The following is a 22,872-nucleotide window of genomic DNA, read 5'->3' on the forward strand; positions in this document are numbered from 1 at the left end:
TAATTATTATGAGACCATTCTAAGTTTGGTAATTACTTCTGTTCCAATTACCATAGGAACGAAAGCAGAGAGCAAGAGAAAATTTCCACCCCCAGACGGAGGCCAAACGCTGGGGCCCACAGTAGTGGCCTCATTACCCTCCGGCTAACTCTCACTGAGGGTCACAGGCTTATCAGAAGTGATCAGAACACACTGGCCGTGTTCTAGTAACAAGAACATGAAAACAGGAGGCAGTTCCCACAGAGCTGCAGGATCTGGGTGGAGGACCCAGCATCCAAGCCCTAGACATTCCAGGACTGCCACTGAGAGTTTGCTTCTTACCGGTTCAGGGTGCTTAACTGGCCCAGGCGGCCTTCTCGTGGAAAGGAAGCTGGCAGCCCAGGGAAAGCCCAACCTTAATGCAGCATGCTGGGAGCCAATGGGGCTGCTGCAGGTGGGGCCCCTCCTCTTCTCAGAAGTCTCTGAAGCCTTAGTCACCCTCTCCCCAGGCTCCGAGGGGTGGTGAAGCCGTTCTGGAAGAAGACGGCCACTTCTGCGGCTGGAGAAAGGACCATAAGCAAGCTCTCAAAAATGGCACCAGGAAGTCAGGCAAAGGTTTGCTTCCAAGAGACCCCAAGTTTATGAAGGAGCCTAGGATTTCAGAGTTGAGATCACGTCAACAACCGTTGCTGGGAGTCAGAGGCCATGGGTTCAAAACTTGGCTCTGCTACTTAGTACCTCGGGCTGATATCCACCATAGTGGATAGAGCGCTGGGCCTGGAGTCTGGAAGTCTCATTTTCCCAAGTTCAAATCTGGCCTCAGACATTTACTAATGGTGTGATCCTAGTAACCCTGCTTGCCTCAGTTTCATCTATAAAATAAGCTGGAGAAGGAGATAGCAAACCACTCCAGTATCTTTGCCAAGAAAACCCCAAATGGGGTCATGGAGAGCTGGACAAGACTGAACTTACTACCTGGGTGACTGGACAAATTACTTCTTCTCTGGGCCTCAGTTTCCTCATCCATAAAACGGTGGAGGATAAGGCGGCTTAACGACCATCCCATTAAGTCCCCTTCCAGCTCTATGATCACTTAGACATGATCTCACAGGATGTAGCGTAAGCCTTCCTTTGGTCTTGCCAAGCTATGTGGGTGATGGCAGCCGATTAGAACAGCACCAACATGGTGCTTCTATGAACTGGGACCCCGCAAGCAGAAGGCTTCTGGCAATCAGGATTTTGATTCTAGATAAAGGTTTCAAAGGCAAACACTGTAGTGATGACTTCTGAACAAGCAATGTTTCTAGACTGACCGAAGCGGACCAACTAGAGCTGCTTGGAATTCCTTGGTGGATGGCGCTGAGCCCACCTGGACTACCAGTTTTCCCAGAAGTCCCCTCAGCTCCACTCTCTTCCCTCTTCAGTCCATGCTTCTAGGGCTGCCTGGACGGTCTCTGGCACATCCAGTCTTGCTCCATCTATTCAGTCTCATATTGTGTTAGCATCCTCCCTGCCCTCTAAGCTCTGGCCAAACTGGACATGTCCTGTGTTCTCCTTCCTCAGTGCTTTTGCTTCCTTCCCCTTCCGATCTTGCATGGTGCTGCTCAGGAACTCTCTGATGCCTTTACTATGAAAGAAGAGCAGTGATCACAGCCATCCGGGGCGGGGGGGGGGTGCGGGGTACGCGGCATTTTTATCTCATCCTGACCAAACTACCAGGTTCTAGGGCAGGGATGGTGTCTTTTCCAAATGTTCTCTCACCCAGGGACCAGTGTGCACACAGTAAATGTTTGATAAGACTTTATTGGAAAATCATAAAGTGCCATACCAATAGGCGCCATCTGATGGCTCCTCCACCCTCATAACACACAGTCCTTGGACTGAAGGCTCTCCTGACTTGCTGTTACATGTGGCTGCTGTGCTGGTTGGATGTGAGCCATGAGGTCTAGGCCAGAACGAGCTGGAGCCAGGAAGCCCCAGGTTCGAGTCCCAGCTCTGACAGGTGGGCTGTGGGAGTCTGAGAAAGCTAACTCACTTCCCGGTGCTCTAGGCAGCTGCAGGGGTGCTGACCCACACTCGTAAAAGGACTCTCCTCATTTGGGAGTCCTCCACGTGGACTGGGGTCCAGATCCAGGTCTTCTCTCCAAGGAAGGGTTCTCAGGGGGATAGGGAGAGCAGGGAGCATGAGAGGAATGACCATGGGGCAGAAAAAAGACCACCCAGAGCAGAGCATCAACAAGAGCCCAATCAAGCCTCATCCCCTCAAGGGCAAGGGGCAGGGGGATGGAAAGAGGCTGTGGCCATGGTCCTGGGTTATTTTGGGGTGAGGGGCACAGGACTTGTTCCAGAGACTGGTGACAAGGCCTTGGAGTGAGCCGAGTCAGTAACTTGAAGGAGGAAACTAGGAAGAAAGGCTAGAGCCAAGGGGGCCATACTGTCACCCCTCTAAAGAAATCATCCAACTCTCGTAAGAAATCAATATGTTCATTTGCAGATTTTTAATAGTATTCTATTTCTTAGAGACCCTCAGTCCACAAAAATCAAACCAACTGATAATAGTTGGTAGCAGTTCGGCGGGCCTCAGGCTCCACGTCCCCTTGGCTGCTTCTGGAGCCAGTGATAGAGGGCAGCAGATGTCAGAGGAGGGTCTTTTAATCCAACTCCCCGTTGTTGGAGGCGGAGCCCCCAACCTCGACCTTCCTCCTGTCCCCTTCCACTGCCAGGCTCCCTCTCAGCGCCTGCGCCCACTCTTCAGTCCCATGACCGTGAAGGTGGCAGCGGTCAGCTTCTCATAAACTAGAAACATGAGGGCAGCCGTGAGCACGGTCTGCAGCAGCTTGGCCTCCAAGCCTTTGTAAAGTCCCATGACTCCAAAACGCCTAGGAGGAAACAGGGTGGGCAGGTTGGTGCAAAAACAGCCTGGAAAAGGACACATTTCTGAGAAGAGGGTGGGGTAGATGGCACCAGAGCATGGCGCCCTATGTTTATCCCCAAGACAGAAGCCAGCCATGGAGAGACACCACATCCAGCTCAGACTTTCTTTCTGTTGCTAAAATCTTGGAGCCTACTTCCAATCTCCTTGAAATGCAGGAGGCCAGCTGGGTGGGGATGACCCACCAGTTCCAAAACTAGTAACCAAGGAGACAGGGGGGCCCTGACAGGATCTTATTGAAGGGGATACAGATTGTTGGCAGCTGGAGGGCCACCATGATGCCAAAAGCATAGACCAATCAGGGGCTATTTCAACTGCCCTCTCCACCTCCAAACAGCAGCTGCATGGGGATGAAGCTTCCAGCAGAACAGAGTTCTATCTCACCTCCCTGGCCCCTCTAGGCACCCACCCAACACAGCCTGGGGCAAGGCCAACAGCCAGAATCAAGTAGGAAAGAGATAAGCTCTTTGTGAAGTGACTTGGCAGCCCTTGGGGGGGTCGCTGCTGGCCTTTGGCCAGAAGTGTGACAGGCCAGCCCCACTGGCCACCACGCCCCAAGCTGTGCTACTATATTGTACGTCCGGGGACAAACTGCGAGGACTTGGTGAATCCATACTACCCCCAACTGTCCTGTCTACTTACTTTACTGAGGCACAGCCTCCAATAAAATTAAACGGAAAAGGAAGAGAAGCACTAAGTGGGGAAGTGATGTCTGGGTTTTTGCTGGCTGGGGAAGGCCAGGTGAATGAATACTTCCTTATGCAGGCTCAGCAGCAGAGCTCTAACAAACAGCCTTGGCTTCTAGCAGCCCTTCCGCTCCCGCCCTCACTTTTATGGTCGTGCAGGAGAAGTAAGGGAGAGACGACATGGCTAAGACCCCTTCCCAGGCAGCCCCCAGGAGAAGCCCGCACTAGAAGACCCCTGCCTCTCTGGGAGAGTAGCAGAGACTTCACAATGAGACAGTAAGGAGAGTTCTCACAGACTTTTTTTTGGTGGGGGCCCCAAATTTAAGCCTATTTTATTTAATGACAAATTTTGAGTTTGTAAATGAACAGAGAAGCCAAGGGATGACACCCAAAGACACTGGCAGAGGTCTCCTTGTTATAAGAGAAGACCGGGATGGGCAGGCAAGGACTCACCTCAGTCGCTGGTGAAGAAGGTAAAGAACATTCCGAAGGCTTCCTAATGTTCTGTTTTCAGGGTTCAGCCTGTGACGTCCAAACTGGAAAAGGACATAGAGAGACCACCCCGGCGGTTATCTTTTGTGCTGCAGAGAGAGAAGCTGGGGGATGATACAGTGACACTGTGCGATGATGAAGACACCTGCGAATACACTTCATCAGAGGCCCCACCCCCTCAGAGAGGGCCGGAGAAAGTCTCGCACCAGCCCCAGCTGACAAAGTCCATCATGAGCATCTCCTTTGTTCTGCTTCTCCACCTGAGGCTAATCAGCACAGAGCTGGGGAACCAATGGGCTCAGTGTTCCCATCGGCGTCTCTGGAAGCCACTGGCCCGAAGGCCCATGAGCCCTGGTAAGGTCCTCCCTCCACTGACCCATTGGGCAGGCCCTTCGGATGTTCTCTGAGCAGTATCTGCGGCTGAACAGTAGACCTAGGGGAGTCCCTGGCAAATACCTCCAGGTTGGTTCTTCGCTGGGGACCAAAGGGTTGGTCCTCCCCCAGGTTGGCTCCAATGGCACTGTCTGGGAGAAGTCCAGCCCACCAAGAGCCACTGAGAAGTACCATTACCAGGCACAGACATTTCTGCTAAGTGGCCATTTGGAAAGCTAAGTATGATTAAGAATGAGCTGAGGGAGGCGGAGCCAAGATGGCAGCTGGAAAGCAGGGATTTGCCTAAAGCTCTCCCCCAGGACCCTCCAAACACCATACAAAATGGCTCTGAACAAATTCTAGAACTGCAGAACCCACGAAATAGCAGAAGGAAGCAGGGTTCCAGCTCAGGACAGCCCAGACAGTCCCTGGGTAAGGTCTATCGCACCGTGCTGGGAGCAGAGCGGAGCAGAGCCCAGCATGGCCCATGCCTGAACCAACCAGACCAGGAGCAGGGCAGAACAGGCCTTAGTGCCCTGAATCAGTGCGCTGTGGCAGTTACCAGACTTCTCATCCCACAAACACCAAAGACAACAGAGAAGGTTAGTAGGAAAAAATTGCAGGGACAAAGTGAAAGGAGGTCGTGGTTGGCTGTCACCCCAGGGGCAGTGGAGGTGGTACAGCTCTGAGGCTGCTTACACTGCTACAGCTGCAGTTGCTTCCGGCCCTAGGCCCACCTGGTGGGAGGAAGTGGTGGATCAGAGCAGGCGTACAGAGTCTGCTTAGATCTGAGGCACAGTCCGGGTTGGCGGTTCTTGGGGAAGGAGGAGCACTGGTGTGGCAGAGATTGCTGTGTAGAAATAGCTCTGAAAACAACAGCACAGCCCCTCAAGCTTGGAACAAAGTACTTTCTACTCTACAAGCAGTCATACCCGGACAAAAAGCTCAAGGATCAAGCAGTTGGCTGGGAACATGAACAGGCAGCAAAAAAGCTCTCAGATTCAGACTCAGACTTTGGATTCTTTCTTTGGTGACAAAGAAGACCAAAACATACAACCAGAAGAAGTCAACAAAGTCAAAGAGCCCACATCAAAATCCTCCAAGAAAAACATTAACTGGTCTCAGGCCATGGAAGAGCTCAAAAAGGATTGGGAAAAGCAAGGTAGAGAAGTAGAGGAAAAACTGGGAAGAGAAATGAGAGTGATGTGAGAAAACCATGAAAAACAAGTCAATGACTTCCTAAGGGAGACCCAAAAAAATACTGAAGAAAATAACACCTTAAAAAATAGACTAACTCAAATGGCAAAAGAGCTCCAAAAAACCAATGAGGAGAAGAATGCCTTGAAAGGCAGAATTAGCCAAATGGAAAAGGAGGTCCAAAACACCACTGAAGAAAATACTACCTTAAAAATTAGACTGGAGCAAGTGGAAGTCAGTGACTTTATGAGAAATCAAGACATTATAAAACAGAACCAAAGGAATGAAAAAGTGGAAGACAATGGAAAAACCACTGACCTGAAAAATAGATCCAGGAGAAATAATTTTAAAATTATTGTACTACCTGAAAGCCATGATCAAAAAAAGAGCCTACATATCATCTTTCAAGAAATTATCAAGGAGAACTGCCTTGATATTCTAGAGCCAGAGGGTAAAATAGAAATTAAAAGAATCCACTGATCACCTCCTGAAAAAGATCCCAAAAAGAAAACTCCTAGGAATATTGTAGTCAAATTCCAGAGCTCCCAGATCAAGAAGAAAATACTGCAAGAAGCCAGAAAGAAACAATTACAGTATCGTGGAAACACACTCAGGATAACACAAGATCTAGCAGCTTCTACATTAAGGGATCGAAGGGCTTGGAATATGATATTCTGGAGGTCAATGGAGCTGGGATTAAAACCAAGAATCACCTACCCAGCAAAACTGAGTATCATGCTCCAAGGCAAAATATGGATTTTCGATAAATTAGAGAACTTTCAAGCTTTCTCAGTGAAAAGCCCAGAGCTGAATAGAAAATCTGACTTTCAAACACAAGAATCAAGAGAAGCATGAAAAGGTAAACAAGAAAAAGAAATCATAAGGGACTTACTAAAGTTGAACTGCTTTGTTTACATTCCTATATGGAAAGATGATGTGTATAATTCATGAGACCTCAGTATTAGGGTAGCTGAAGGGAATATACACATGTAGAGAGACAGAGGGCACAGAGTGAGTTGAATATGAAGGGATGATATCTAAAAAAATAAAATCAAATTAAGGGATGAGAGGAATATATTGAGAGAGAGAGAGAGGAGAGATAGAATGGGGTAAATTGTCTCACATAAAAGTGGCAAGAAAAAGTAGTTCTGTAGGAAGGGAAGGGAGGCAGGTGAGGGGGAATGAGTGAATCTTGCTGTCATCATATTTGAACTGAGGAGGGAATAACATACACACTCAATTGGGGTACCTTACCCCACAGGAAAGGAGGAAGGAGATAAAAAAGGTGGGATGATAGAAGGGAGGGAAGAAGGGGGGGGAGGTAATCAAAAGCAAACACTTTTGAAAAAGGACAGGGTCAAGGGAGAAAATTGGATAAAGGGGGATAGGATAGGAAGGAGCAAAATAATTTGTTCCTTCCTATCCTTTCACAACATAAGTATTGTGGAAGGGTTTTACATAATGATCCACATGTGGCCTATGTTGAATTGCTTGCCTTCTTAGGGAGGGCAGGTAGGGAGGGAAAAGGGGGGAGAATTCGGAACTCAAAGTTTTAAAAGCAAATGTTCAAAAAAAAGTTTTTACATTCAACTAGGAAATAAGATGTACAGGCAATTGGGCATAGAAATCTATCTTGCCCTACAAGAAGGTAAGGGAAAAGGGGAAGGGGGGAGTGCGGTGACAGAAGGGAGGGCTGACTGGGGAACAGGGCAACCAGAATATATGCCATCTTGGAGTGGGGGGGAAGGGTAGAAATGGTGAGAAAATTTGTAATTCAAAATCTTGTGGGATTCAATGCTGAACACTAAAAATATTAAATAAATAAATAAATGAATGAATGAATGAATGAATGAATGAATAAATAAATAAATAAATAAATAAGAATGAACTTTACCAGGAGCAATCACTCAACATTCCACCTTTCCCACAAAGAACTCAAAATGAATCTACTTCATTCAGCCCAAAAATAAAGCTGTGACTTCATTAACCCCTTCAATGCTCCTGGCTCAGCTGGAATGACCACCGGAGCCTTGGCTTCTGTGCGCTGCCTGTAACGGCTAAGACCCAGCTCACAGATCATCTGCTGGCTCAGAACAAGAGAAGAGCACTTGGGGCCCATCTTGGTTTTCTTTTGCAATCTCATCACTGGGTCCTTCCTCCACCATCCCCAGCCAACACAGCTCATCTGTGCCTTGGCAGGTGGCCCCCAAATCCATCCCCCTGGGGCTAACATGGTGATGAGCCTCTGCCCATGGCACCAAGGCCACCAGGGCTCCAGACTGCAGATCTGCCAAAGGTTACTCTGGAACGTCCTTGGAAAAGTCAGAAGGTGGCAGGGGAGCAACACTGGAGGGGTGAGAGAAGTGATGTTTTTTCTTTCTAGGGGAACTCCAGCCCATGTCCTTGCACCCTCCACTGGAGGTGACCCAGTTCATGAAGGAGAAAACCATACAGAGTGGTCTGAGTAGAGACGGATTCCTTTGTCCAGAAAGCTGGAGGTGTTTGAGTCTCCTGATCAAGGCATGTTCTCTGCAGGAGGAGCTGAGTTTCAGCCCACCTCCTCATTTGAAAATCCATCCCCTCATTAATTGCTCACCAATCAGCGTTGATTTTCACCTTTCAGGGGCACCCCCTTTTCCAAAGGTAATTAAATATTCAGTGATCTCCATGGTTTTATCTTTGGTTACTGAGACCAGTGGCCATCAATTTTGATTTTCAGCCAGCCTAATTAATAAAGTAATTACTAATTACCCAGAAACTCTGTCTCTTGTGCTTTTCATTGTCTCAGGGGCAACATTATAGGGTTTGAGGGCCCTATGTTCTCAAAACGTAAAGACATCCCCATGTGGAGTCTTCTCAAATCCCACATGTCTCAAGAAATGGCCCAAAGCAAGGCTCTACCCAATTGAAGGGGAAACTACCCAGAGAGGAGTGCAGAGTGGGCATGGGACACCTGGTCTGTCCTGCTGCTCCCAGACACTGCTTCCCTTCAGAGTTTCTGGGGAGAGGTAGGATGGGCCTAAAGACTCGTAAAAAGCAAGGACGCTGTTCTGACCTACGTTTCGCCTATTTCTTTCCCCAGTTAATTGTTTCCCTTCTTATTTTAACTGCACTGATTCTGACTGTACAAAACCCGTTCATTTCTGTGTTATCCAAATAGCCCGTTACATCTTCCACATTCTTCTCTACTCCCTCCCCACCCCTCTCTTGGATGAAGTTCCTCCAATTTGTTTACAATGTGATCTTTTTTATGCTGAGGTCATGTTTCCATCTGGACACATGGGCTTCTTGTGGGACACAGTGGGACATGGGAGACCAGGACCTTTCAGTTTTCCCAGCAGGTCTCATCAAAAGTGAGGCCTTAATAGCCACAGCTAGGGCTTGGCAAGCCTCTGCTCCCGGGAGCTGCCATGGGCTCCTGTGGACAGGCCCATACTCACCCTCAGAATGGACTGCACAGTCTGCATCGGGTAGGTGACTGTGGTGGCGATGGCCTTAGCAATGGCCCCAATGACAAACACGTCCAAAGAAGAAAGCTGCCCAGCAGAGGGAAGAAAACAGAGTTGAGCCCCCACACCACTGGCCACAAGTGCCAGGACCCAGAGCCCCCACACCACTGGCCACAGGACCCAGAGCCCCCACGCCACTGGCCACAAGGGCCAGAGGCCAGAGTCCCCTTTGCCCTCTGCTTCAAAGGGAGAAGACCTGGCTTCCTGACATGGCCCATACCTGCACTCGTCTCTTCAAGATCTGCCTCTTGAGCCCTTCGTAGAACATGAACTGGATGGCCGGATTGAAGACCAGCAGGAGGGAGGGAAGTGTGCCGTTCCACAGAGCCGGGATCCCTTCGTCTCGCACAATTTGGTGGAAAGCATCTGAGGAAGAAGAGGCAGGTAGATCCAGAACCAAAGGGGCCAGAGCAGAGGGCTCCCTGCCAACAGCTTGGGAACCAGCTTTTCAGAGAGGCCCAGACACAGCCCTGACAGTGACCAGAGGCTGGCCTCAGAACCAAGAAAACCCGGGTTCCTGTCCCTGCTCTGATGCCCATTGGCTATGGCCCCCAGGCACGTCCTGTCTGCATCAGAGCCCCAGGCAGCTCTCTAAGACTCTGAGGTGGAAGAAGGTGCCAATCTGTTCTGGAGAAGGGAATGTCCTCTCTCTACCAAGGAACTCACCGGCCCCATCCTCATCCCCGCATTAGCCCTGTGACTTCAGTGGAGACACCAGGCCAGCAACCCCTGTCACAGAGATGCCTGCCCAGCGGCTGCCATTTCCCAGTCCAGCTTGGGTAGTGACCCTTCCCACATGGGGCAAGCACACTTCATTCCAGCACAACTGCAGGGCAATGAGCTGTGGCCCCTCAGTTCCACTGGTCGTGTCCCTCAGCGCAAACATGCAGAGACTGAGAGAAGAGCAGACCAGTGCCCTTGGGGCAGGGTCATCAAAAGGATGGGGCTCAACACCTGAGTCCAGACCAGGAGGTCCCTGCCTGGAAGGCACTCACCTAAGATGCCCTTGTAGTTGGTGGGCACGATGTCTTCATTTCTGAACTTGGCCCCCTGCAGTTTCAGCCGTGTGTTCACCACCCACAGAGGCGTGGTCAGGAGCACATTCACCACACCTGGGGTGGGAAAGGAAGCAGAGGTGGAGCTAAGGGAAATGTCACCTCTAACCTACCTTTTCTGCCATGGAAGACTAAGACCAACGTCAAAGCAGTGCCTGGGCCTGGGGGGCCACACAAGCCTCTGCTGTTAGAAGCGATTCAGGAGGGAACGTGGCTGGTGAGAGACAGACACCACAGAGAGACACAGACACATGCAGAGACAGAGAGACAGAGAAATAAGGAGACAAACAGAAGAAGTCACAGCACTGTCTCTGACCACGAAAACTGGGGTTTCCTCATCAGAAAAGCAGGGCACAACCTCCCATTCCTCACAGCAGTGTGGATGCTGCCCAAGATGCAATCTGACATCTTGACTGTGGGCTGTTTCAGAGAAAATACTCCCCCACTTTCCAAATGAGGAATGTGAGGACAGGCAAGAGTAGCCTGCTGACCGTGCAGCAGCACAAGCCCTGAGCAGGGGCCTTCACTGCTCTCTGCCCCTGACTTGAGTGGGGGTCAGTCTTTAACAAGACAAACGGGAGACACAGTGAGACCCAGGGAGGACATGTTGGGGAGAAGCTCCAGCTCTCAGAAGAGCTCCCTCCCACACAATGGCATGTCCATTCAGACAGGCAGGCAGCAAGCAGTGGGCCGGGGACAGCGTCACAAGCAGCACGCTCCGCTCACTCCTTACAAGATTCAGGAGGGGCAGGGACCTGGGTCCTACGGGAAGGCCTTGGGCTGGAACAACACCGTGAGGCCAGGAGCTTCTCTTTTAAAAACACATCATCCCAATTTAACATCATCTTGAGACTTTAACAGATTCTTTTAAAGGACAATCCTGAAACAATTAACAAAAGGAGAGTGACATTTACTAGGGCCGAGGAGGCAGGCCTGGAGTATCCACCCGGAGCGATGCCAAGAAGCCAGCACCAGCAGGCAGGAGCCCAGGGAGCAGCAGAATCCCAAAGCCCCAGGACCCAGAATGCTTTGATTTAGAAATTTCAAAGCAGGAGCACAGGGAGCGAAGCTTCCTCAAAGGATGCCACAGGGAATGCCCAGGAGACCCAAGTACTGTCTGCTCTCCTGCTGAACAGAACTTCCAAGCTGAGGCTGCTGACTCAAGCCCCAAGAGCATTCGATGACAAATGAAAATGCCAATAAAGTGACACAGCTCTGTTATACTCCAGGTCTGCAGTGGCCCTATTTCCATCCTAGGCCTCCCTCAAGCTCCCCTTGCTGGGGGGCCGCACAGTGGCCTGGGCGTGACCTGGCTTACCCTGCCAGGAAAAGGCTTCAAGGATGGACTGTCTTTGAAAGACCAGCCCAGGTGTCTCTGGAGAGACTCAACCTTTGCGATGATTTGTTGCTATAGCAACTCTTCCACCAGCTGCCTCAGAGAGATGCGAATACATACCTTCCCCAAGAGACCAGGAATCTCCTGGAGGGCAGGAGGGCATTTCATTTCTGTCTTTGGGCCTAGAGTGCTTAAGAAATACTCACTGACCTACTGAGAGGCAAGGGTACAGGTGAGTCCTGCCCTCCTCCTCATGACAAAGCCCATTAGTGCCTCATCAGACAACACACGGATGCTCTGGCCTAGCAGCCTCCCACCTCGCACAGATGTCATTATGTTTCATCATATGTCTAGGACATACTCTACCCAGCAGTGGCTGAAGTCAACTAGGGACCTCTGCTTAACAGGGCGTTTTATGTTCCTGGAGAGAGGTAGGGGGCTGAGGGTTCAGAACGCTGTGTACACTGTTAAATGAAGAGCTCTATTTGCTACAAGGGAGGATTCAATTTTGGGGCAAGGGGAAGGGACCAACAAACTGATTTTTTGATGAAAAGTAAATATGAAACTAAGGTTGAAGGTCAGTCCAATCCCAAGCAAACATGAAAAGACCAGCTTCCTTCATTGAACCTGTCAATCAATAGCCAAGCCCCTGAGACGTGGTGCTGGAGAGGGAGGAAGCACCACCCCCTCCCCTAAACTTCAAAGGGTCAGGGGGTCTGGACTTCTCACAGAGCCAGGAGCAGTACCCAAGGATAAACTGGACACCCTGAGGAGAGGCAGCTCAGGGCTCTAGGAGGAGCCCAGGGGAAAGTTAGAGCAAAGGGGAAAAGGACCACCGTGAACTTCCGGCAGCCGCAGCCCACACGTGCTCTAAGCATGATCCCGCATTTGCCCTGGCTTCAGTATGTGCCTGCAGGTCCTAGACTTAGGTCCTTAACACCCTTAACAAAAAACTAATTAACTCTGGCTGGCCAACTGCTATCATCTACTAGATACTCAATGGAGAGCACACTGATGGGGGCTCATGAGCAAAAGTACTAGGAGTCACCTCCCAACTCCTCAAGGGGAGGCGTCGACTACCCTCTGGGCCAGGCCCCAGCCCACCAACATGTAGCAGAGGAGAGGGTACTACCCATGCTAGGTGGATCTCACTGGATCTCTGGAATCCTGCCTACAAGCTCTCTGATCTGCCTTAAGCCTTCCTAACTACAGGGCAAGGAACCCCACGAAAGGTGGGCAGTGCCTCAAAGCCACAGCTGAAGCCCTTGGAGTACAGTGTGAAGAGACCTCTAGATCCCAGCCTGTCTCAGCAGCTGTAAGCCGTAAGGGCCAGGGCAGCCGACGCAGTTCTAGCTTGTGCCTTTGCTAAAATGGTCTAGAAAGGCTCTGCTCCAACGTTCTGCTCCAGAGGGCTAACTGCTGTGGGTCTGAGGCACAAACACAATAACCAGGGATAAATTCCCAAGTTTAACGCAGAGTTTGAATAACAATAGCTCTGTTTCTGCTAGTCTTTGGAGAGAACAATGCTTGGTTCCCACACAGTTTATTATACCATGACAAGGCTCCCAGCAGGATAAGCAACATTTTCTCTAATTACTTGGAGAATATATTGGCAATAAGATTAAAAAACCCAAAACAACAGTTATTACGAGAAATAAAGAGGCCCAAAGCAAAGAACAATTTTCTACCTCAACAACTCCACCTCCTCACCACCCCCCACCTCAGTCAGTGCATTTGTAGAAGAAGGTGGTTGGACCAGGTGACCTTGCTGGTCCCTCTCTGCTCAAACCCTCACTGCGCACAAGCCCCTGTGCCCGGCCCTCAGAAGTCCAATCTTCCAGTGGAAAGGTTGGAAAGGGTCAACGTGGCAAGGCAAGGTGATTGGACTGAAAACATAATTGCATTATTTCATTTGCATCTATTCTACTAATTGACATTGGGATAATCTCCAAGATATAATATTCTCATAGCAGGAAGACTCGGCTTAAACAAACAGACTCGTCCGAAGCCAGGCTTGAGGCCCAGGAGGGTTCAGGGACCCCATGATTAGAGCGAAGGTGGTGGAGTACATAGAGTCAGGAATACCTGGGCTGGAATCCTACCTCTGACAGGTATAAGGTGTGAGACCCTGGGCAAGTCACTTAGCAGTCCCATGCCTCAGTTTCCCCACTTACCTCCTAATACTTCTGTGAGGCTCAATGGGGTTTAAGGCTTTCCTAACCTTGAGGTGCTAGAAAAAGGCCAGTTATTATAGAGTAAAAGATGCACTTCTTTGACAGAAGGGCAGCCTGGGCATTCTCTTGGGTGTCCTGGAAAGGGGCACGTTGTCCATGTGGCCCAACAGGGCTTTCCTCAACACCCTCTGGGCCCAGATGCTACAGGAGGGGCACCACACAGCCAGCCAAGACTCCCCTGGGCCCACAGGAGAGGGCACAACCCCGACCAGACAACAAAGGGCCTCAACAACTCATCTCCACAGGTGCTGATTAGAAGTGTCCGAGGCCACAAGGAGGTTAAAGACAGGAGAGAAGGAGGAAGGGCTGAGAGTGACCCTGGCAATGCTGAGAAATCTGGGAGAGTCCCTGAAGGGGGCCTTTCTATTAAGTTCAACACCCACTGATTAAGCATAGCAGAAACAGGATTCTAGGCCCGGCCTTTTCTCTTGTGCTTCTGAAACCTGACATTGCTGCAAAGGACTGTGGGTGGATGAGATTACTGTCACTAGATACTGTCCCCCTGAGAGATGATGGGAAAGCGCTTTCCTAAAGAAAATGTTGCTGTCTTTAGGCAGAAAAACATAATCCACTTTCCATTCAGATGTCCCCTTTACTCAGAATATTCCAACCCAAAGTTTTGTTTTTCTTTTTTTGAGACAATCAAGGTGAAGTGATTTGCCCAAGGTCACACAGCTAGTTAATTTAAGTGTCTGAGGCTGGATTTGAACTCAGGTCCTCCTGACTCCATGCACAGCACTCTGTGCGCTCCTTCTAAGGCACACACAGAACATGACAAGTGATGATTGAAAAGCATGTCTTTCTCTCAGAAACCCTTGTTACCTGCAACAAATCCAACCACCAGGTCCTTTCCTGTTGTAGAATGTTGACCTTTTACCCAGACAGCTTTGAGGCTATTAAAAGTGTAGAAATAGACAAAATTGGAGCAGCAAAGACTGGAGATAACTGGAAACCAGCCTCTGTATGGTGCCAGGCTAGGAAAAAACAAACAGAATGTCAGAAATGGGCCCAGACTGGCCCGCTCCCCGCCCCATCCCTGAGCTAGACAGAAGGCATACATTCTGTTCTGTTGTGTGTGGAGGTAGTCAGGGTTAAGTGACTTGCCTAGTGTCTGAGGCCACATCTGAACCCTGGCACCACCCAGCTGCCCCTAGAAGTTGTACATTCTAAAAGAGGCCGCATGCTCAGGCCATCGGGCGGGGGGGGGGGGGGGGGGGGGGGGCTCCACAAGCTAAGACAAGTGTGCTTTACTCAGTGACTCCCACTGCACAGGCTGGGACGGTAAGCTGCCGTTGGTATTTCCCAAACGAGCTATCCTGGTTTTCGGCTAGAAGCACAAATCGCCCGCCTGCCAGATGTAAGTGGCAAGGGGCATGTGCCAGTAACTGCCCTGCAGAGATCCGGCCCCACCTAAGAGAAGCCTCCCATCCCAAGGGCTGCTACTGCCTGTTCTCCCATGCACGCTGGGAGGACCAGGGGCCTCACTGCCTTGCACTTACAGGCCTTCCTCTTTAATGATCTCCATCAGCACTGTGTGCGTTGTCTTGGATTTCCGCTTCTCATCAACTAGCATATAAAGAAGAGACCGTTAGGATTCCTTACTTGCAGGCATTTGTGGGTGCCCCCAGCATCCCTGCCATCTCAAGAAAGAGGGCAGGAGGCCTCCCACAGGTTGGCTGGATTGCCCCTGGATTAACACAGGGAAGAGGACAATGTGGACCAGGGAAGAACTGGGTGGGCACGCCCGGCTGGTCTGTGACTGGCTCTTCTGGAGGGGACACTCCCACAGAGGGAGAAATCACAGGTCTAGGTGCTCCAAGTAGGAGACAGGCTTTATCATGAGCCTTCTGAAATCAGGATTGGTCACTGTACTGATCAGAGCTATTACATTTTTTTAAGTTGTTTTATTTATCAGCCTGAGACCTTAACCTGCAGTCCAAGGACCCCAAAATTTGAGGGGATCTGTGAACTTGGATGGGGAAGAAAGCTACCTCTCTAATTCATTATATTTGGTTTCTTGTAGAATCCTATGTATTTTATTTCATGCACCCAAAAACATGATTCTGAGAAAGGCTCCAAAGGCTTTGCCGATGGTCCAAATGCCCCAGGACACAAAAAGGGGGAGAAGGCCTACTTGATGGTGTTGTGGTCACTGCATTAACTACTGACTGTTGTACTGCTCTGCTCACTTCAGTCTGCATTAGTTCGGGCAAGTCTTCCCAGATTTTTCTAAATTCATCCTTTCTTGTCCATTCCATTCATATATCATTATTTATTCAGACATTCCCCCAGGCAATCAAGCAAGCAATAAGCATTTATTAAGTACTCACTAAGGAAAAGCCAAAACAACTCCTGTCCTCAAGGGGCTCACATTCTGATGGGGGAGAACATACACACATACCCGTACACACACGTATGTATGTATATGTATTCGACATTACATACTTCCCTTTTGCAGCTACACCAAAAAGTGCTGCAGTTATTTATTTGGAAAAGATGGGTCTTTTCCTTTTTTCTTCAATCTCTTCAGGGTATATGTGGGCCTAGTGGTGGTATCCAGGGTCAAAGGGCATGTGCAGTTTAGGGGCTTTGGCAGTAGAGTTCCAAATTGCTTTCCATCTTTTTCAAACCTAAAAATCTGCCATTTTCTGAGAATCATGATGGCATTTCTGTGAGGTAGGGAGGGCTTACTAAAAACAAGAATTATTATTTTAAAGCTACACTGTCCCTCAGCAGTCACATAGATCTTGATGGTCTTCTAGCATCTGTAACACAGGGTGGAGAATCAAAATGGCGAGGATGATGGCCAACTCTTTGGATCGGCAGAGGACAGCGGAGTGGGTTTCATGTTTTTGTCTCCCCTTTATGATGTGTCCCTCTGGACTTGAGGCTGATTTTGCTCCTAGGGGTTTTCTGGGGGTGTGAAGAGTTCAGAAATAAGTGAGCAAAACAAAGGGTATCAACAGACACACTTCTTTCCCAACAAGCACCTGCTGGGAGGGTCAGCAGACGTGGGCCTGACCAGCCACCTTCTGCTCTAAGAGTCAGTCATGCACAGTACTTGGTAACCTTGTATTTCTACGTGGGCCTCAGAACACATTTCACAGATTTGAAAATCACTCATGTAAGAAAGCGAGTGAGTAAGACAAAGAAAAGAGAGAAGGGAGCACAAAGAAGTTCTGCCCTAGAGTAAAGCGCTCAGTCCTGGGCACTGAGTTTAGGGGACAATGACACACAGGTGGTGGGGACCATGAAAATGAGGAGTGTGTGAAGGAAAGGGAGATGTGAAGATGCGGGGTACCAAGAGGGCTGGCTCTGAGTAGCTGAAGGTCTGTGCTGAGGGAAGAACGGGACTCATTCTGCTTGGCCCCCTGCTTGCCGAGGAAGACCAAGGAGCTATGGAGAGGCCCACTCCAGCTTTCCAAAAATGAGAGCTATTCAAGATCAGAGTGTGCTGATATCTTCAGTCCCTGGAGTCCCAGCTAGGCTAGCTGCCCACGGGACCACACAATGCTGTGGGAATTCCTGCTCTGCTGTAGGCTGGCCTCCATGACCCGGGAGGCTCCTAAAATCTGTGTGATAGATAGTAACCAGCAATCTCATCCACCTTCTTTCTCTCAGATTCCAAAAATGGGTACAGCTCTAGGTCCTCTGGGAATGACTCTTTCTGCTCATCCGCAAAGGGCCCTGACAACTGACATCTGGAGCTGGCAGACAAGGGTGACGGCAGGTCCCTCAAGAAGCCATCACCCATGTGCTGCTCCTGAGAAGGGGGTGTGGGCATCTGCCAACCATTCTGTAAACGAGAGCACACTCACCCCAAAGGAGAAGTTTACTCACCCTGAAGTCGAAGCCTGGCGGTGTCCAAAGGGAAAAACACCGTCATGGCGGTCACGCTTCCCTGTAAAAGCGGAAGGAACACTTAGCTCACAGTCTCACGAGGGGGAAGCCCAAGCAAGAGCTGACAAGGTAACCACCACAGCTGGCCACCCCAGCCTCAACAGTTCCGGCTCTAGGAGCCTCTCAGCAGCTCTGGGAATCATTCCTTCTGCTAAGGATGAGAACAGGAATAACATTTCCATAGCATTTGAAAGATTCACAGGTGGAGGAACTGAATTTTCCAAAACAAAAAGGAATCTGTGATCATGTGTTTATCAAAACAGGTTCTGAAAATGCTGGGGTCCACCTAGGAGGCCCCAGGGAAGGCCTCAATGCAGGGGCTGGGCTACTTGGGACACCTACAGCCAGGGTCCCCACTGTGGGAAAGGAAAGCCATCTTTGCACACTCATCATTCATGCAGCCAACACTTTCTTGCCTTCCTTAAATAGGAAAAACCAAGGATCAGAGAATTGAGAGCTAAAAGGGACCAACCCTCTCATTTTACAGATGAGGAAACTGAGGCCCAGAGAGGGAAAGCTGGCTTACCCAAGGTCACAGGGCAGAGCCAGGATTAAAATCCAAGGCTTTTCCCATTCAATTTATACAATGTAATTGTTTGGCCTTATTTTCCATAACGAACTCAGACAAGTGTTGTTCAAGATTTTCTTTAAGTTCCTGTTTGGTGTTGCAAAGAAAAACACACCAAAGTGTCTTTTGAGGAATAAAATGTAACCCAATAAACACTTATCAAAAGACTGCTATGGCAAAGCTGTGTGTGAGGTGTTGACTGTGGTTCAGCGGTTCATTCATGTCCAGCTTTTCATGACCAGTGGACCAGAGAGTCTGTGGGCTTTTCTTGGCAAAGACACTGACTGGAGTGGTTTGCCATTTCTTTCTCCAGTGGATTAAGGTAAACAGAGGTAAAGCGCCTTGCCCAGGATCACACGGCCAGTAAACGTCTGAGACTCAAACTTGATTCCTCCTGTCTTCCTGACTCCAGGCTCAGCCTCTATGCCCACTGGGACATCCAGCTGCCCCAGGCACAGACACAGGGATTAAAAAACAAAGACACTGACTGTCTCTGTGCTTAAGGAAATGGGGTCTCTACAAAGATACAAAGAATACAGTGTGCAATGAGGTGAAGGAAAAATATGACCACCAGGCATAAGGAAATTCGAGGAGGAAGATGCCACTTTCAGGGGGGACATCGGGAAAGGCTTCCCCAAAGAGGAAGTCCCCAAGCTGGGCCTCGAAGGAAAAGGAGTTTGGGGGTGAAGAGGAGAAAGCACTTCAGGCACTGAGGATGGGCTCAACAAATGCAGGATGGCACAAAGTGAAAGGTCAAGTTCCGAGAGGAGCCAGAAAGCCAATTTGCTGGAATGTTAAAGAAAAGGTTGAATGGGAACTTGGAGCCAGAACGTGGGGCACACAAACTTGATATATTGCCAAAATATTAAATGTACCATCAAGTGTAGGCCTGGGCATGATGTCAACTCAATAAAGCTTTATGGAGTGCATGGCTGGCATGTGCCAGGCACTGTGCTGGAGAGCCAAAGCCCAACAGCCACCTGCATCCAGAAGCCTGTATGGCACAATTCCGTTTGTGGAAGAAGACCAGCCCGGGCACATATGGGCAGCTGGGCTGGAGTCAGAAGATGAAGGGCAGAGAGGTGTGACCATCCTGCAAAGAGGCAAATCTTTCTCAGGACACATGAAGTGTGAAGCAAAGGGTCCAGGATTTAGAGGGTTCCCATCTCACACTTCCCTAGTCCCGTCTGATCCTGGACAAGTCACGAAAACTCCATGCCCTCAGTTCCTCCATCTTTTGAACGAGGATAATTATCTCACAAGGCCGCTTCCAGGACCAGATGAGACCACGACTCTGCCTTTCGTTTCTTTGTTTGTCAAACAAGGCTTAGAATCTTTATATAACCTCGAGGTCATCATAAAATTCAAATGAGACTATGATGCTTCATAATCATAAAATGGGAACTGAGCTCATTCAACTGTAATTGAGTTTTAGAGATTATACAACAGTAACATGATGGCTTTGGAGAAAACGCCTACGACCTTTTTTTTTTTTTTTTTTTTGGTGGAAAGGTGGAACCTAGTGTTATTTATGTGAAATCTGAAGACAGGTCTCACAGTAAGGGAATGGTTGGCTGATTTCTGACCGGAGCTCTCTGACCTTCCTGCATTTAAAGACTCTCCACTTCGAGAACCAGCAGCCAGAAGAACCCCAATTCATTTCCCATGCAACCTCCCACCCATGCCTGCTGTACACAATAGTCCTCAAACCCGAGTCTTGCATATGAATTTACAAAAGGGGAACACATGATAGCTGTATGTTTAGGCATGTACATTTACATACCTTGGACACACACACACACACAAACACTGCACAATCTACTTTCAGACACACAGGGTACAATCTATACACAGGCAGGCAGATACTAACGCAATAAAGAAGCATGAATGCTGCCCTCAGGGGGTTTACATTCCAATGGAGGAAAGATAATAACACCCAAAAAGGAGCTGAAAAGGAAGAGGCAGTGAGGACTCCAGCTGAGGGCACTGAAGGTGTTAGGTGTAGTCTGAAAAGCCAAAGCTCAGATGAGAAGGAAAGCTGGCAGCCAAAATAGACTCCGGTCCAGGGAGGAACCCACCAAAGGGGGAAGGACGTTCCACTGTAGAAACCCAGGGAAGTACAAAAGCTAAACACACACACACACACACACACACACACACACACACCTTCAACCATCGACAAACGGCTCACCCCCAAGACGGCGTACAGGCACAATCTGCTCCCACAGAAATGTCTAGTCTCCTCCCAATAGAGACAAAAGTAAAGCGGGCAATCTGTTTAGTCGTCCACACAACCAACACATACACACAAATGCAAGCTCCCCAAGGTCACACAGCTACTGGGACCACTAGCATCAGGAGGCTGAAAGACCCTGTCCAGTCCAGGCTGGTAACTGACCCCAGACAGGTGAAGTGAATGGGTCCCAGTCCGGGCTCAGGCCTCACACCCAGAGCTCTCTGGGCTTCTCCTGCAGGCTCTGTGATCCTTGCAACACACTTTTCGGAACCCCTCATTTTAAAAATGATGAGACTGACTCCAGGTGGCCCATGATCCAACCTGTGCCACTGTCCTGGCTTGGAAAGTCTCCACAAGCTGTTACATGGATGTTCCAAAGTGGGACTTGGACCAATCACCTCCCTCTCCCCAACTCAATCAACTCCAGCGGCAGCCTGCTGCCTTCGGGCACAAATCGAAAGTTCTCAGTTTGGCACTGAAATCCTCCCCCCTTCATGGTCTTCTTATACCCTCACAGCCTTCCCCCAACTCTGATCCAGTGACCCTGGCCTTCTGGCTGGTCCATGAATAAGACCCTCCATTTTCAGATTCCGGGCATTTCCTCTGGCTGTGCCCCATGCCCGGAATGCTCTCTCTCCTTATCTCCACTTCTTGGCCTTTCCCAATCCTCCTCAATCTCCATGCCTTCCCTCTGAGATTTTCTCCAACTATAACATCTTTCAACTTGCAGGAGCACAGAATTTGGAACACAAAGGGACCATGTTAGCCTAACACCCTCTTGTATACAGATAAGAAAACTGAAACCCAAAGAAGGGATGTGAGCTCCTTGAGGGCAGGGACTATTTGATTTACTCTGGCTTCCAGTCTAGTAATTGTTAGGAACTTATATCTGTTGAACTGCACTGCACAGTGACAGATGGAAAACGTTCTGTAAACATATACATAGATGTCAGCTCTGGCTATGAAGGCAAGACAAACCTATAGCGCTCATCCGTCAGTACCTCCATCTCCAACAAACACTGCATTGGGAAAGGCTAACGAGCCTGAGCCAGCCATCCGGTAAATGGGAAGAGAGTGGGCTGGATTGCCTTTGGGAAATTACAAAGCTCCTTTAATAAAGGCCCAGTATTCTCCAAGAAGCAATATTCCACAGTATTAATGTATGGCCATGAGTCACGGAATACAAAAGTCTCCCAGGAATTAAATGTATCACCCAGAGGGCAATGAACGGTGGGTGTGTGAGCAGTCGCAACACAGAACAAGAGAATTATAAGAACAGGAGCAAAGGATGACTGAAAAAGAAGATGGGCTCCCATGGCAAAAAAGAAAGGCAATAAATAGACGGTTCAGCTAGTGTGCTGTGCTAGCTCGACTGAGGGGTCGAGTTATTGAGGAAGGTCCCTTGACAGGCATGGATGGTCTACGACCTGCACTGCTGAAGGGATCCCCATCCTGATTATATTGGAGTAGTCTACTGGTACCCAAATAAGCAGTCACAGCCTGATTCGCCAATGGCCACCTAGTCTGGGATGGGCCTCAAGGACCTCCCAGCCAATCCCTGAACATTCCAAGGTTCCTGATTACTCCAGATTCCTTCTTGTCACTACCACTCATTCCATGCCCAACAATCACTACACATTGATCAAGGTGCCTGCCACACTGTGCTGTTAAGATCCTCTTATCAGAGCTCTAGAAATAACACACCAGCCCAATGAGTCGGCTGATTATTATGTTTTCTGAAGCATTAGGAGTAAAGATCAAGGTGGTATAATGGACACAGTAGCGGTCTGGAGTCAAAGGACCTGGGTTCTAATCCTGACTCTGCCACTTACTAGCTGTGTGACATTAGGAAAGTCACTTCACATGTGCAGGCCTCAGTTTCTGCATATAGGTCGGGCTAGATGACCTTCTTGGCTCTAAATCCAAGACCTAGGGAAAAAAAATTTTTTGGGAGGTGGGGGTGGGGAGATGGATTCTTTTACTTATTAGCATAGAAGTATTGCTAGAACGTTTAGATTTTCAATGTATAGTATTTCACTTTTATTATGGTACAGTCTGGAAACCTAACCACCACTTAGGCTACTCCTTGTGGCAACTGCTCCTAATTCCAAACAACTTACAAAGAACATTTCAAACACTGTGGGCCGGTGGCTGGGGAGAGGGAGCTGGAGATGGACACACAGGCTGTTTCCAAGGCACCCGTTCAACAAGGTCTGAGCTTTCTACAGCCAAAGTAGCTGGTTTAAGGGATGAACCTGGTAGGCGCCAAACTTGGGCAAGCCCTGTGTGGTAATCACCTGCAATATAAACTAAGGATATTGGCTTTCTTCTGCCAGAGATCCAAGGATGTCCTAAAACTCAGGCCCTGAGACACAA

General features: G+C 49.2%; 1 protein-coding gene across 2 annotated transcripts in view; it reads right to left on the bottom strand.

The window, feature by feature from the left end:
* Positions 1-1,766: 1,766 nt before the first annotated feature.
* SLC25A17 (solute carrier family 25 member 17) overlaps positions 1,767-22,872 on the bottom strand; it is a 38,503-nt gene continuing 17,397 nt past the window's right edge. The window contains exons 2-9 of one of the 2 annotated variants that reach the window (XM_036761798.1): positions 17,633-17,693; positions 15,292-15,358; positions 14,615-14,766; positions 10,163-10,279; positions 9,388-9,533; positions 9,099-9,194; positions 4,051-4,133; positions 1,767-2,858 (exon numbers count right to left, since the gene is read on the bottom strand). In XM_036761798.1, the coding sequence (XP_036617693.1) occupies positions 2,711-2,858; positions 4,051-4,133; positions 9,099-9,194; positions 9,388-9,533; positions 10,163-10,279; positions 14,615-14,766; positions 15,292-15,358; positions 17,633-17,693 (870 nt within the window). In that variant the 3' untranslated portion in view covers positions 1,767-2,710. Of the gene's footprint in view, positions 2,899-4,050; positions 4,134-9,098; positions 9,195-9,387; positions 9,534-10,162; positions 10,280-14,614; positions 14,767-15,291; positions 15,359-17,632; positions 17,694-22,872 lie in introns of both variants that reach the window. The other variant, XM_036761799.1, reaches the window with a different exon arrangement.

Source organism: Trichosurus vulpecula, chromosome 5, assembly GCF_011100635.1.
Source record: "Trichosurus vulpecula isolate mTriVul1 chromosome 5, mTriVul1.pri, whole genome shotgun sequence".
NCBI classification, from domain to species: Eukaryota; Metazoa; Chordata; class Mammalia; order Diprotodontia; family Phalangeridae; genus Trichosurus; species Trichosurus vulpecula.